General features: G+C 45.2%; 2 protein-coding genes across 7 annotated transcripts in view; one reads left to right on the forward strand and one right to left on the reverse strand.

The window, feature by feature from the left end:
• The window catches only part of LOC137427532 (serine/threonine-protein kinase 25), an 81,071-nt gene extending 72,837 nt beyond the window's left edge, over positions 1-8,234 (forward strand). For both annotated transcript variants that reach the window (XM_068117099.2, XM_068117098.2), the window contains 5 exons: positions 252-394; positions 2,104-2,233; positions 2,465-2,536; positions 6,455-6,582; positions 6,731-8,234. In XM_068117099.2, coding sequence (XP_067973200.1) covers positions 252-394; positions 2,104-2,233; positions 2,465-2,536; positions 6,455-6,582; positions 6,731-6,770 — 513 coding nt within the window. In that variant the 3' untranslated portion in view covers positions 6,771-8,234. The remainder of the gene's footprint in view (positions 1-251; positions 395-2,103; positions 2,234-2,464; positions 2,537-6,454; positions 6,583-6,730) is intronic.
• Positions 8,235-9,101: 867 nt separating this feature from the next.
• Positions 9,102-12,381, reverse strand: part of LOC137427524 (FERM, ARHGEF and pleckstrin domain-containing protein 1-like) — a 99,170-nt gene continuing 95,890 nt past the window's right edge. For all 5 annotated transcript variants that reach the window (XM_078778054.1, XM_078778050.1, XM_078778052.1 and 2 more), the window contains 3 exons: positions 12,209-12,316; positions 11,039-11,190; positions 9,102-10,237 (listed from right to left, as the gene is read on the reverse strand). In XM_078778054.1, the coding sequence (XP_078634180.1) occupies positions 10,165-10,237; positions 11,039-11,190; positions 12,209-12,316 (333 nt within the window). In that variant the 3' untranslated portion in view covers positions 9,102-10,164. The remainder of the gene's footprint in view (positions 10,238-11,038; positions 11,191-12,208; positions 12,317-12,381) is intronic.

A 12,381-nucleotide genomic window follows, 5' to 3' on the forward strand; every position in this document is an offset into this window, starting at 1 on the left:
ACTATGAATATACCATTGAGAATGAGCATTACTTTTGACATTTTGTAAATATATCCCATTAAAATGTCCCACATGGATATTTTATCCACCTCCCCCCTTCCCGATTATTCACAGGCCTGACCTCCCCCCCCAACCCCCCTTCCACCACCACCTAAAATTGCATTGTGATGACAGGACCAACCTACCCTCCCTGGGCTCCATTGGGGTGAAACCTGAAACTTTACCTGTCGTGATGTTCTGATGCTCCACAGAGGCCGACGGCAAAAGAGCTGGTAAAGCACAAGTTTATCCAACGGTCTGCGAAGAAAACGTCGTACCTCACGGAACTCATCGACCGCTACAACCGCTGGAAGGCCGAAGGTCACGATGACTCGAGTTCAGACGATTCCGACGAGTGAGTGACCTGTCGTTCCTGCGGTCAAAGTTTGCAAATGTTTTTTTTTTCTTTTTTCTTTTACAAATACCCAAGGCCGAAAGGAGCGTGTTTTGATTTTCTTTCCCCCACTCCCCTCCCTATATCTTCCACCGGTCCCTTTGGGATTTTATCCGAACCCGCCTTATTGGATGGCATCTAAGTGTCCATGCCGAAATGTCCCGAGGAAAAGTCTGAGCATAGTGTGAACTGGAGTTTTCCATAGTCTAGAACAGACAAAGGGTAGCAGGTGAATTATCCCTCAAAGTTCATTCTTTAGCCAACTGGGTTTTTATCAGCAACCCTTTCATGGCACAGCATTGATTGGGGTCCCAAAAGCTTGGAATGCAAATCCTTAATACCTTCGACCTGATTTGAACCCACAAACTCTGGGATGCCAATCCCATGTCCTTACCACGAGAATCTTATGGACATTTTGAGCATGTGGACAAATTTTTTCAAGGACCCAGAACTCGAACCTGGAGTCAGCATCACGAGCCAATGGTTCAGACGACTGTGCTTAATTGTGTGACTTTTAGACGGACCGATGGAGACCAGTGCTTGACGTGCCATGGCTTTGTCAGACATTGTCAGATTATACTGTTTGATATATGATATTTGACATATGCCTGAGATTTAGTTTGCTCTTCTCCGATCCTTCTTTTGGTTTATAGACTCGAGGGTCTGCGTCAAGCATCCGTAAGTCCTTCCTCTAGAACGGAAGTGCCCAAATTGAGTTTTTGCCCCAGATGTTTTCCAACTGACTCCGTGTGACTAACGTGACTCCGGTGAATAATTGTCTGAACGACCGTGGAAGGCGAACTTGGGTTACGGGCTGGAGTTACAGCCAATCTACGGAGTGAGACTGTGGTGGCTCGATAATGGGTCTGTGCGGCCATTGTTGCGGCGGTGCACTCTGATGCCAGAGGTTAAAAAACAAAAATTCAATGGTTGAGAAATTTGCGTTGAAATGGGCCAATGGTAGTGGGTCTAATTGTTGGATAATCTCATTTCTTTATTTAAAATGGGGACCAACAGTCATTTTATAGCACCCGCCCCTTACACCTCGTCACTCGCCACCACCGTTTGTCATGTCTGTCCCTCTCCCTCTCAGTGTGTTTCTGCCCCCCATCATGTTCCTAGTGATCCCTCCCTTCCTCTGGCCGGTCACTGTGGAATTCTTGCAGCTGTTGAAGCCACTCCTCTTCTGAAGAATGAGATTCCAGGGTCGTCCTGGTGATCATGTGGAGCCGTTGAAGAAATATTTACTCCCTCGGGTTAAATTGTCGCGTGTGTGTGTGTGTGTGTTGTTTTTTTTTCAAGTCGGATGTTGTAGCACGCTCATGGCCAAATTGGTTTTGGACGATCCCTAGGCAGGTATCCGCATGAACATTAGGTGCTGGAGCGTACGCGGAGTCGATGTTTACCTTTTTGTTTGCCAAATCAGAATGAAGAGGTGTATAACCGGAAAAGGGAGCACGTATCGTGTGCAAGTTTGTTGCTCGTTCTCATCCACTGTGTTCTTGGGTCTGGGTCGCTGCCTTTACATAGTTATTACTTTGATATCGTGTTTGGAACAATTTACATATTACATACTCAAAATTACCACAACCTTTATCTCCCCCTCCCCTCCCTCCCAACCTTTTTCTACCTGTGCCCCACTCCCTGGATCGTCCTGTCCTGGATCGCAGGGACAATGAAAACGATGCGGATCAGGATCCTCACTGGAGCTTCACGATTAGAAAAGACAAAAAGCCCATGCACAACGGAGCCGTCTTACACGATCCCTCAGAAGGCCCTCATCCTTCACCCACCCACACCGTAAGGCTGCTCTTAAGCTGTGTACTAACACGGGTTTAACCATCATCACTGCTGTGGGATTGTTTCATTTTCGGAGCACATTAGTTGGAACAACACGAGCTGTTTTCCAATTGGACATTCTGAGCTATTGGGACAAACCTCAGCAATCTTCGACATGTTATCGTGACTAAACGGTGCCGACATGCATGACGATGCCGGGCCAGCCCTAACACATGACCCTTTCCACCGCAGCTTGAAGAACCCACGCCAAAACAGCCCAAATCCCGGTGTTTGTCCACGTTGATCACTCCGTTGTTCTCCGAGGTGAGGAGCGGTGAACCGTACATCGGTCATTCGCCGTCTTGGTAAATCTATTCTGACGTTGTGTGTTGGGTTGTGGCGGATGAGGCATTTGCTAAGTTACCTCTGGTGCAATGTGGTGTCAACGCATAGGCCGAGCCAAAAGCCGTGCATTTTGTCTTTCCGGTGATGCGATTAAGCCGGAGAGACGTCCAAGATGGAAGCTTTAAAATGTTGGTTTTGATTGTTGCTAGTTATACAAATGTACAGTGCATTCAGAAAGTATTCAGACCCCTTCACTTTTTTCACATTTTGTCATGTTGCAGCCTTTTGCTGAAATCGTTTAAATTCATTTTTTCCCTCATCAATCTACACTCATTACCCCATAATGACAAAGAGAAAACAGGATTTTAGAAAGTTTTGCAAATTTATTAAAAAGAAAAAACTGAAATATCACATTGACATAAGTATTCAGATCCTTGGCTATGACACTTGAAATTTAGCTCAGGTGCCTCCCATTTCTCTCGATCATCTTTGAGATGTTTCTGCACCTTGATTGGAGTCCACCTGTTGTAAATTCAATTGATTGGACATGATTTGGAAAGGCACACACCTGTCTATATAAGGTCTCACAGCTGACAATGCATATCAGAGCAAAAACCAAGCCTTGAGGTCGAAGGAACTGCCTGCAGAGCTCAGAGACAGGATTGTGTCGAGGCACAGATTTGGGGAAGCCTACAAAAAATCTCTGCTACATTGAAGGTTCTCAAGAGCACAGTGGCCTCCATAATTCTTAAATGGAAGAAGTTTGGAACAACCAGGACTCTACCTAGAGCTGGCCGCCCGGCCAAACTGAGCAATCGGGGGAGAAGGGCCTTGGTAAGAGAGGTGACCAAGAACCCGATGGTCACTGGATGAGCTCCAGAGATCCTGTGTGTAGATGGGAGAAACTTCCAGAAGGACAACCATCACTGCAACACTCCACCGATCTGGGCCTTATGGCAGAGTGGCCAGACAGAAGCCTCTCCTCAGTGAAAGACACATGAAAGCCCGCTTGGAGTTTGCAAAAAAGCACCTAAAGGACTCAGACAGTGAGAAACAAGATTCTGTGGTCTGATGAAACCAAGATAGAACTGTTTGGCCTCAATTCTAAGCGTCATGTTTGGAGGAAACCAGGCACCGCTCATCACCTGCCCAATACCATCCCAACGGTGAAGCATGGTGGTGGCAGCATCATGCTGTGGGGGTTTTTCAGCAGCAGGGACTGGGAGACTGGTCAGGGTTGAGGGAACAATGAACGGACCAAAGTACAGAGATATCCTCAATGAAAACCTGAAAGAGTGCTCAGGACCTCAGACTGGGCCTAAGGTTCACCTTCCAACAGGACAATGACCCGAAGCACACAGCCAAGACAACGCAGTAGTGGCTTAGGGACAACTCTTGAAGGTCCTTGAGTGGCCCAGCCAGAGCCTTGACTTGAACCCAATCGAACATCTCTGGAGAGACCTGAAAATGGCTGTCCACCGATGGTCCCCATCCAACCTGACAGAGCTTGAGAGGATCTGCAGAGAACAATGGCAGAAAATCCCCAAATCCAGGTGTGCAAAGCTTGTAGCGTCATACCCAAGAAGACTCGAGGCTGTAATTGCTGCCAGAGGTCCTTCAACTAAGTATTGAGTTAAGGCTCTGAATACTTATGTCAATGTGATATTTCAGTTTTTTCTTTTTAATAAATTTGCAAAACTTTCTAAAATCCTGTTTTCTCTTTGTCATTATGGGGTATTGAGTGGAGATTGATGAGGGAAAAATGAATTTAAACAATTTCAGCAGAAGGCTGCAACATAACGAAATGTGAAAAAAGTGAAGGGGTCTGAATACTTTCTGAATGCACTGTATATCTCAAGCTCTTTTGAACCACTCACTCACTCAGTAAAATATTTCCAAGTGCCGCTACACAGTTTAAATTTTCTGACACCGATGCAACTTGAAGCCATGATTCCAGAAAAAAGAAAAATCACAAAACTCTCCATATTGGACTGCCCCGATGGCGCGTCACTTCCTTAACCAGTGGAGGAGCGGAGCCTGGACTATGTATAAATACAGAGCTTGGACTGCTCTCTCATTACCCTTGCCAGAGGAGAGGGTATTGTATTTGAGTCCGTTTGTTTGTCTGTTTGTCCGCACAGAATAAATATGATTTTCTCTGCAACCGTTGGTCCGATCGACAGGAAATTTTCACCATAGGTGCAACTCCACCTGTATAATTTTTTCATGATAATTATGACGTCATAGGTCACGTGGTCCGGCCGCCATCTTGGAAAAAATCGAAAAACCTTTCACCTCTATATCTCGGAAAGCGCTGAATAGAAAAAAATTGACATGGCTCATTGTGAAGAACTCTCCATGGGGAATAAAATATGTTAACGATGATGTCATAGGTGCCTCCATTATGACGTCATAATTCGACAAGTATAAAACTTCATCCGATCAAGATGAAATTTCTTGAGCGTCCTGCAGGCATAAATTGGTGGAGAAAAATAAATAAATAATGATGTCATAGGTCACGTGGTTCAGCCGCCATCTTGGAAAAACCCAAAAACTTTGCACCTCTATCTCCAAAAGAGCTCCATAGAAAAAATTGAGACATGGCTCATTGTAAAAACTCTCCATGGGGAATAAAATATGTTAATGATGATGTCATAGGTGCCTCCATTATGACGTCATAATTTGACAAGTACAAAACTTCATCCGATCAAGATGAAATTTATTGAGTCATGTAGGCATAATTTGGTGGAGAAAAAAATGTAATGATTACGTCATCGGTCACGTGGTTCGGCCGCCATATTTGTTTTTACAAAAAAGCCTTAAAAACCACTGAAAATACACCCTGGCGAGGGTTTGCAATCTCTGATTGCTCTTTTTCTTGTTCTTAATTTAATTGACTTGTCTCTTTGCAGAATGCAAGCATGCCCCTGGCATAGATATATCTCACCCTCTGCACTCTTCCTTGTTTGTGTCTACCTTTGAGCCTCCACGCAGTTACTTACATTTATTGTGGAGCGGAGTGATTATTGCACTTTGTTTGAAACCATAAAGGGCTGTAAACACATGTTCACATGAGGAGTGGATGGGTTTTATGAAGGGGTGGAAGAGTTGAAAATGTCGAGTTTTCCATGCACTGGGCTGGCCTACAAAGACTTTTTGATATGAGACGAGATATTCTGCAAATGCAATTTAGGAAAAGCCACGGTGTAACCTTTGCTCGCACTGCTGTTACTTTTATCTGTGCGGTGGCAGCTTTGTCGTGGAAACTCGAACGGCACTTGGTAGAGCGCACACCTCTGCCAGGCCGAACAGTTTGTTTTATATCCCAATGATAGGCCGGATCTGGATCCGGACCTGAACCAAAATCTAATCTTCTTGTTCTTGGCACCGAACCAACTCCCCCACCAAGTTTAGTTATAACTCGTCCATAACTTTTTTAAACGTCGTGTTATGTATCACTTTTCGCCCGATCTCTCAATGGTGAAGAACCACTTAAAATTAAATAATTCTTGTCGCCGAATCCATATTCAGATCTTCACCAAAATCAAATCGATTCTTCTTTGTCACACACACATGTCCACCACGTTTCGTCCAAATCCATCTATAACTTTTCCAGATATCCTCCTTTGTATCATTTTTGGCCCTATATCCCAATGGTGAAGAATCACTTTAAAATTATATTAGCCAGATCCGAATCTTCACCAAAATCTAATCATTTCGTCCTTGTCACATACACCATCTCTCGGGCAAATTTTATCTGAACCCATCCACAACTTTTTGAGATATCTTGTTTACAGACAGACAGACGACAGCGGTGAAAACACCATCCACCTTCGGTGGCGGAAGTGATAAAACTCCCTAACCTTGTAATCGTGAACCCATAACCCCCTCTTGCAGCTCAAAGAGAAGCGAGACGACGGTGCTCATGCCCTGGAGGAGCTTGAGAGCGCCTTTGACCTGGCTGAGGAAGCTTCTCCTGGAATTTCAGACAAATTGGTTGCCCAGCTGCTGGAGCGTGTGAGGAGGTCAGTTTGATTTATTAATTTAGCTGTGAGACTTGAAAAAGTTCAACTCCATCATGAAATCTGACTTGACCAACACAAAGCAGATTCTTCCTACCATTTCACTAATTGCAATATGGCCTATTCCCTACCTCCACTTCTCCTCCCCCAGATTTTCTGCAGCTTCTCCCAAAGGGACAGTCTCCCCCTGACCGAGCTCTTGCTTCACCGAAGCACCCCATGAAATGCCCCCACCCCCACCAAACCATGTACCCCTTCCCTTCAGTGACACGGGCACGACGGGGGCACTGTCCTGTATATTCGGTGCACAGATGCTAAGAAAGGCACAAAGGCAACCGGTGGCTTGAGCATTTGCACCCCACACTTGTCCGGAGTCGGATGTCATTTTGGACTTGCACGTCCAGGGTAAGACGTCCACGTGGCCCCAAACCAGAGCGGACCACATTTGAAACACCGATGTTTTGTTTTACCAAAACTCGTGTAATTATGTAACTTTTCCCCAAACATTTGTTGTCCTATCTTACTGGTTCCAAGTCCATGGTCACTGAACCGCAGTCCTTTAAAAATGGATTTCTCTTTGGTCTGCTGGTTAAGAGTCCATATCGGCAGCCAAGTGTGGCTGCACAACCGCAGTGGCGCATCGATGACCCCGAGCTATGGTTGCTTCATCATGTGTCCCAGATCAATCCCATCCACCCTGGAACCCCGCCCCCTACCATTATCAAACCCCGCCCCCTTACATTCTCGAACTTCATCCCCATTCCACCCTGGAACCCCGCTCCTTCCACCCGGGAACCCCGACCCCCTTCATTCTCGAATTCCGCCCAGGAACCCCGCCCACCCTCCAACCCCACCCACGTTGATTTTTCTGCTCTCGTGTAACAGTACTTTGATCAAATTGTTTCCTTTGTATATTGGGTTGAATAATTTGAACAAAGTATTTAACTGCAATTGAACTCGCTCCTCCTGGCTTTGAGACATTTGATTCGCTGTCAGTTGCATCGCCATATTCGATATTTGTACTCATGTGTAACATATGGTGTACAGTAATTTTGGAACGTTTTATTTTGGGGGTGTTTTTTTTCGTTTTTTTTTTTTTGTTCCTGCTTTTGGGGGTCATGCTGCATGCTTTCGTTATGTTAATGGGGTTTTGTTTTTTTGTTTGTTTTTTTACTGGGGGTATGTATGAAAACGCGTAGGAGGCTAACCTGTTATTTTAACCAACAGATAGTGTAACTGCAGAGGGAAGCTGGAACCTTGTAGAGTTCGACGAGCTAAATGCACTTTTTATTTTTCCATAACACCCATCGTTCATCGAATCATCTTGCATGTACAGAACTCTGGCACCAGCACCGATACGCAGACATCTTCATCAAGGACTTATTCGAGATGACCTTTGGACTTTCTCTTTCTTTGCTTTACGGGGGGAGGGCGACGCGAAACGAGCTCGCGTGGGGCCTCAGGAGCCTCGCAGGACGGTCCCGAATTTTGTACGGCGCCGACTCCCGAGCTCCGCGCCCGATCGGGAAGTACTTAAGGTCGGTACTGGGAAGAAAGGTTGGGAATCCTGGCCAAATTGCGTAATGTACATTTTAATCTGTATCCAGTTTGATTCTTTACCTGGTACAATAAAAATGATTCTTCTATAAAAGACACACACGTGCGATGTCGATTTCATCTGAGGTGACGTACTCTGGAGGATGACGTACTCCGGTTGAAACTGCTGGCATGGAGGATGTGAATGGGAAGGCCGGTCCAAAAAGTTGGAATCGAGGTTGCCATCGACTCGCCGTTCATTGCAGTCTTCATCATGTGGAAATCGCCACCTTGTGGTGAGGATCGGTGAGGGTGTCCCGTATTGTAACCTGTCCTCGGAGGCGGTAAATGGAAACTTGGCGGCATCAACGGCCCATGACATTGTGCACGTGAAAAACTGGTTTGTACTGTACAGGTATCGACGTACTCCATTCCACGTCACATACAACACGCAAGGGTTAAAGTGGAATGGCCAAAACCTCATGGTACCAAGACATCGCTGCACATGTATGTACAGCGTACGTGACTAAACACTGTCGTGTTCACCATGCTCTGTATGCTTCACACATAAGGTTTCTGTTGTACCTGTACCGCCATGCATAAAGCTGTTAGATCATGTTCTGGAACCCTTACAAGCTTCCTCATGAGGCGTAAATAGAACGCGTTGTGAAAGCTGAAAATTCCATGAATCGTCAAATGTCAACATGACGCTTAATCCTAGTTGCAGAATCATTTGCAGTTGAGGAGGAGGAGGAGGAGGAGGAGGGGACGGAGGAGGAGGAGACGACGACGACGACGACATTCACCACCAAATCGTGTCCTTCCTCCCACTACTACTCCCTACTCCGTCTCCTTCCTCCCCCATCTCCTCCTCCCATATCCTCTCTCCTCCTCCCCCACCATGTCCCTCCTTCCCCACCACCTCCCCCCTCTTCCTTCCTCCACATGCACATATAACTGAGGCAGTTTCTTAATGACACTTGTAAAAGTTTTGAAAAATTTATTCAATACAAGATCTAACTAATGGGTTTTACATGTAAAGGGCTGTCTTGTTTCCAATGTAAACATTTTATTTTCTATCTTGACATCTCGTAGCGTTTCACAACATGCATCCCGGACCTTTCCGCTACCGCTTGCCTTTCTAACGTCTGGCACAACATGTACGTGTGTTTCCCGGTAGGGTTGATGTGCAGTGTGAGGGATAAACGACAGTTCCGAAAGATTAAGATGTGCATCAGGGTTTCTATAATACCTGAAGCATGATGAAAAAGTCATTGTGCCTGTTCAGGTATAACTCCAGTATTATTTTATATCATGGGCTTCACCTGCAAGAAAGCTTTCTGGAGGTGAGATCCCTACCCGACACCTGGACACAACTCTAAGCAGCTTCCTAATCCATCCATAGAAAAAGGTGGAAGATCAATTAACTCCTTCCATTACGTTCAAATTCTTGACCACTTCTTTTAATTAATTAATAATTAAGTACCTTTCATGCTTTACTTGACTATTAGTAATTTCTTACAGATTACCTACTCATTGTACAGGTGTGGATCCAACATTCGGACTTCCAGTTGATGGTCAGAAAACCAGTATCACTGTCCTTCACTGTATTCGGTCTTGAAGAAACCCACAAATGATTGTCCTTGTTACCATGGCGTCCATCCTCCGAATTTCAAATGCTTTGGTTTTAGTCCAACTCCGCTGCTCCTGGTACCGTGCCGCTCCCATGGATTTATCATGGTGGAGAGGTTGCATCAGGTGATTGGCCTTTTCATGCTTGAGATAAACAGACACTTTTCGTACGTTTCAAGTTGATCCCTTTCCAGTTGTCAGTCCCTTTAATGGAGAAGTTTTATAACTTCATCCCGAAACCCTAACTGTGTTAACAGAGCATTTCTGATGGATTTTGTGGTGTTCGATGGAAGATGTGGTAGTTCTGGGAACTCGCACAACCACCTTGCATTTTTCTTTCAAAACATCTGTGGCAGGTTGGCGTTATAAAAGTGTAAACCTTTACTTGCCCATTAAAATAGTGACCTCAGAAGCATGTTACGAGTGCTTGTGACCCAACAAGCTGGTCCGACTGGGAGGACACGTCACAGACTTTATGACCTCCATCCATCTGTAATGAGACGACGAGTAATTGTCAAAAATGTGAGCTGAAAGGTATTTTTGAAACGACACTCATTACAATATTAATCCACGTGCCAAATAATTATTATCCCCCGTTGGACTTAGTCCGAAACGGGGCCTTATGGATTGAGTCTTGCCCGTCCGTTCGTCCATCTGCAACCATATCTCAGATGTATGGACTGATTTTGGTCATACTTGGCACAAAGACAACACATGATGGTGAACATACGCACATCATTTTGTTTCTCCATGCGATCAAAGATGGCCGACTGGCGGCCATTTTGGTTGTATAAAAAAACAACAACCTGGTATTGAACAGTGAACACTTCCTCAACCATTTCTCGGATATGCATTTACCAATCCTATTCAAACTTGGCACAGATAATGAATGATGGGTTACATGCCTTTTTTTTTTTGAGATCAGATCCAAGATGGCCGACTTCCGGCCATTTTGTTATGTAAATGTGTCCAACCATTTCTCGGACATGCATTTACCGATAATGTTCAAATTTGGCACAAAGACAATACATGAGAGTATACATATGCAGAAGATTTTGTTTTGTAATCCTACCAAAGATGGCCGACTGCCGGACTTCAACTCGGTGGAGCAAAATTACTAAAAGCATGGGGCCTATGACATTTTATGTCCTTTTCTCATTGTTTCAATTAAACCCCATTCCATACAACCTCTTCATACTGAACCAAAGCTGTAGTACAAAGCAATTCTTTTTTAAAGGCCAAAAAAAAAAACCACAACCACTTGTAGATACAAATCGGTCAGTAAACTCACCGATTGAAGGTGTATCGTCCCTCGGCTCTGAAGAAGTAAACGTGGGACTTGAACTGTAGTTTGAACACAAAGTCCTTGTTGATCCTGTCAGACACAGTTGGAGTCGTTATCGTGTATCCCAACAGCGGTAAACTTGCCAATGGAAAATCGTCCTAAACGGAGAGAGATGTCTGAAATTAGATCAAGAGTTGAAGGAGCAACAGATACAAGCACGACAAAGGTGTAATCGACTTCAGAGACAAAGTATTGCATGAGCTCTTCCAACAACTGTCGGGTTCGAAGTTGGGAAATCGGACGTCATTGGGATTGTCCCTTTCTACCGAATTTATTGTCCCCCGTCGCACCGCGGAGCGAAAGGGGGACTATGGTTTTCCCCTCCGTCAGTGTGTCCGTCCCTGCGTGCATGCGTGCGTCCGTCCGGGCGTACGTGCATGCGTGCGTGCGTCCGTCCGGGCGTACGTGCATGCGTAAGCGAAGGACCGCATTCTAATTTGGTGTGTGGGTGCAACCCACGTCAAAATCCAAGATGGCCACCGCCATGTATGTCTGATGCCATGTATGTCTGAACTTTGTGAGCGGAATATCTTGAAAAATAAGCGAAGTACCAACTTCTAATCTGGTGTGTGGGTGTATATGCATAAGGAAGAACACTATTGAAAATTGGGTCACCACATCAAAATCCAAGATGGCCACCTCCATGTATGTCTGAACCTTGTGAGCGAAATATATCATAGCATGTTTTCTGCATCTTCCACTTTGTCAACTCGCATCACTTCCCCGACGGGGGACCTAGGCGTAACGCTTGTCTTTCTTTATTTCAGCGCCTCGTACGTCACTCTCTTCATTGACATTTACACCACCAAAGTGTTCATTCAGAACCTGGTTTATGACGACAGGCCAAAACCAACTTGACAAACCCATGCGATTTGAACATCAATGGCTGTAATAGACGAGGAGAAACGAGGAATTTGTCCGGTAAACAGACTCCTTTCCATCAAATGCATTCTGGGAAGCATTTTATCCCTGAATTCCTGTGGCATTTGTGCTCCTGTGACTAGGTGGTCAAGACCACATGGCGATCTCGGTGTCTGTCGTCGAGAAATTCACGTGTCCAATTGTTCCTATTCGTGTGGATTCGCTCCATCCTCTTCTTCGCCAACATCCGCTCACCTGGTATGTTTTGTAGAAGAAAAGGCAGAGGTTTGTGAAGACAACCCAGAGCTTCTGCCAGCCACTGCTATTCTTGAACTTCCTCAGCAGGTACCCAGAGAGGAGATTCTGAAGGTAGTGGGAAAAACAATACGAGGTTTGCATGTTGAGTACCATGGGGGAGAGGGTTCATG

Source organism: Myxine glutinosa, chromosome 5 (genome assembly GCF_964187855.1).
Source record: "Myxine glutinosa chromosome 5, kmMyxGlut1.1, whole genome shotgun sequence".
In the NCBI taxonomy this organism is placed as follows: domain Eukaryota; kingdom Metazoa; phylum Chordata; class Myxini; order Myxiniformes; family Myxinidae; genus Myxine; species Myxine glutinosa.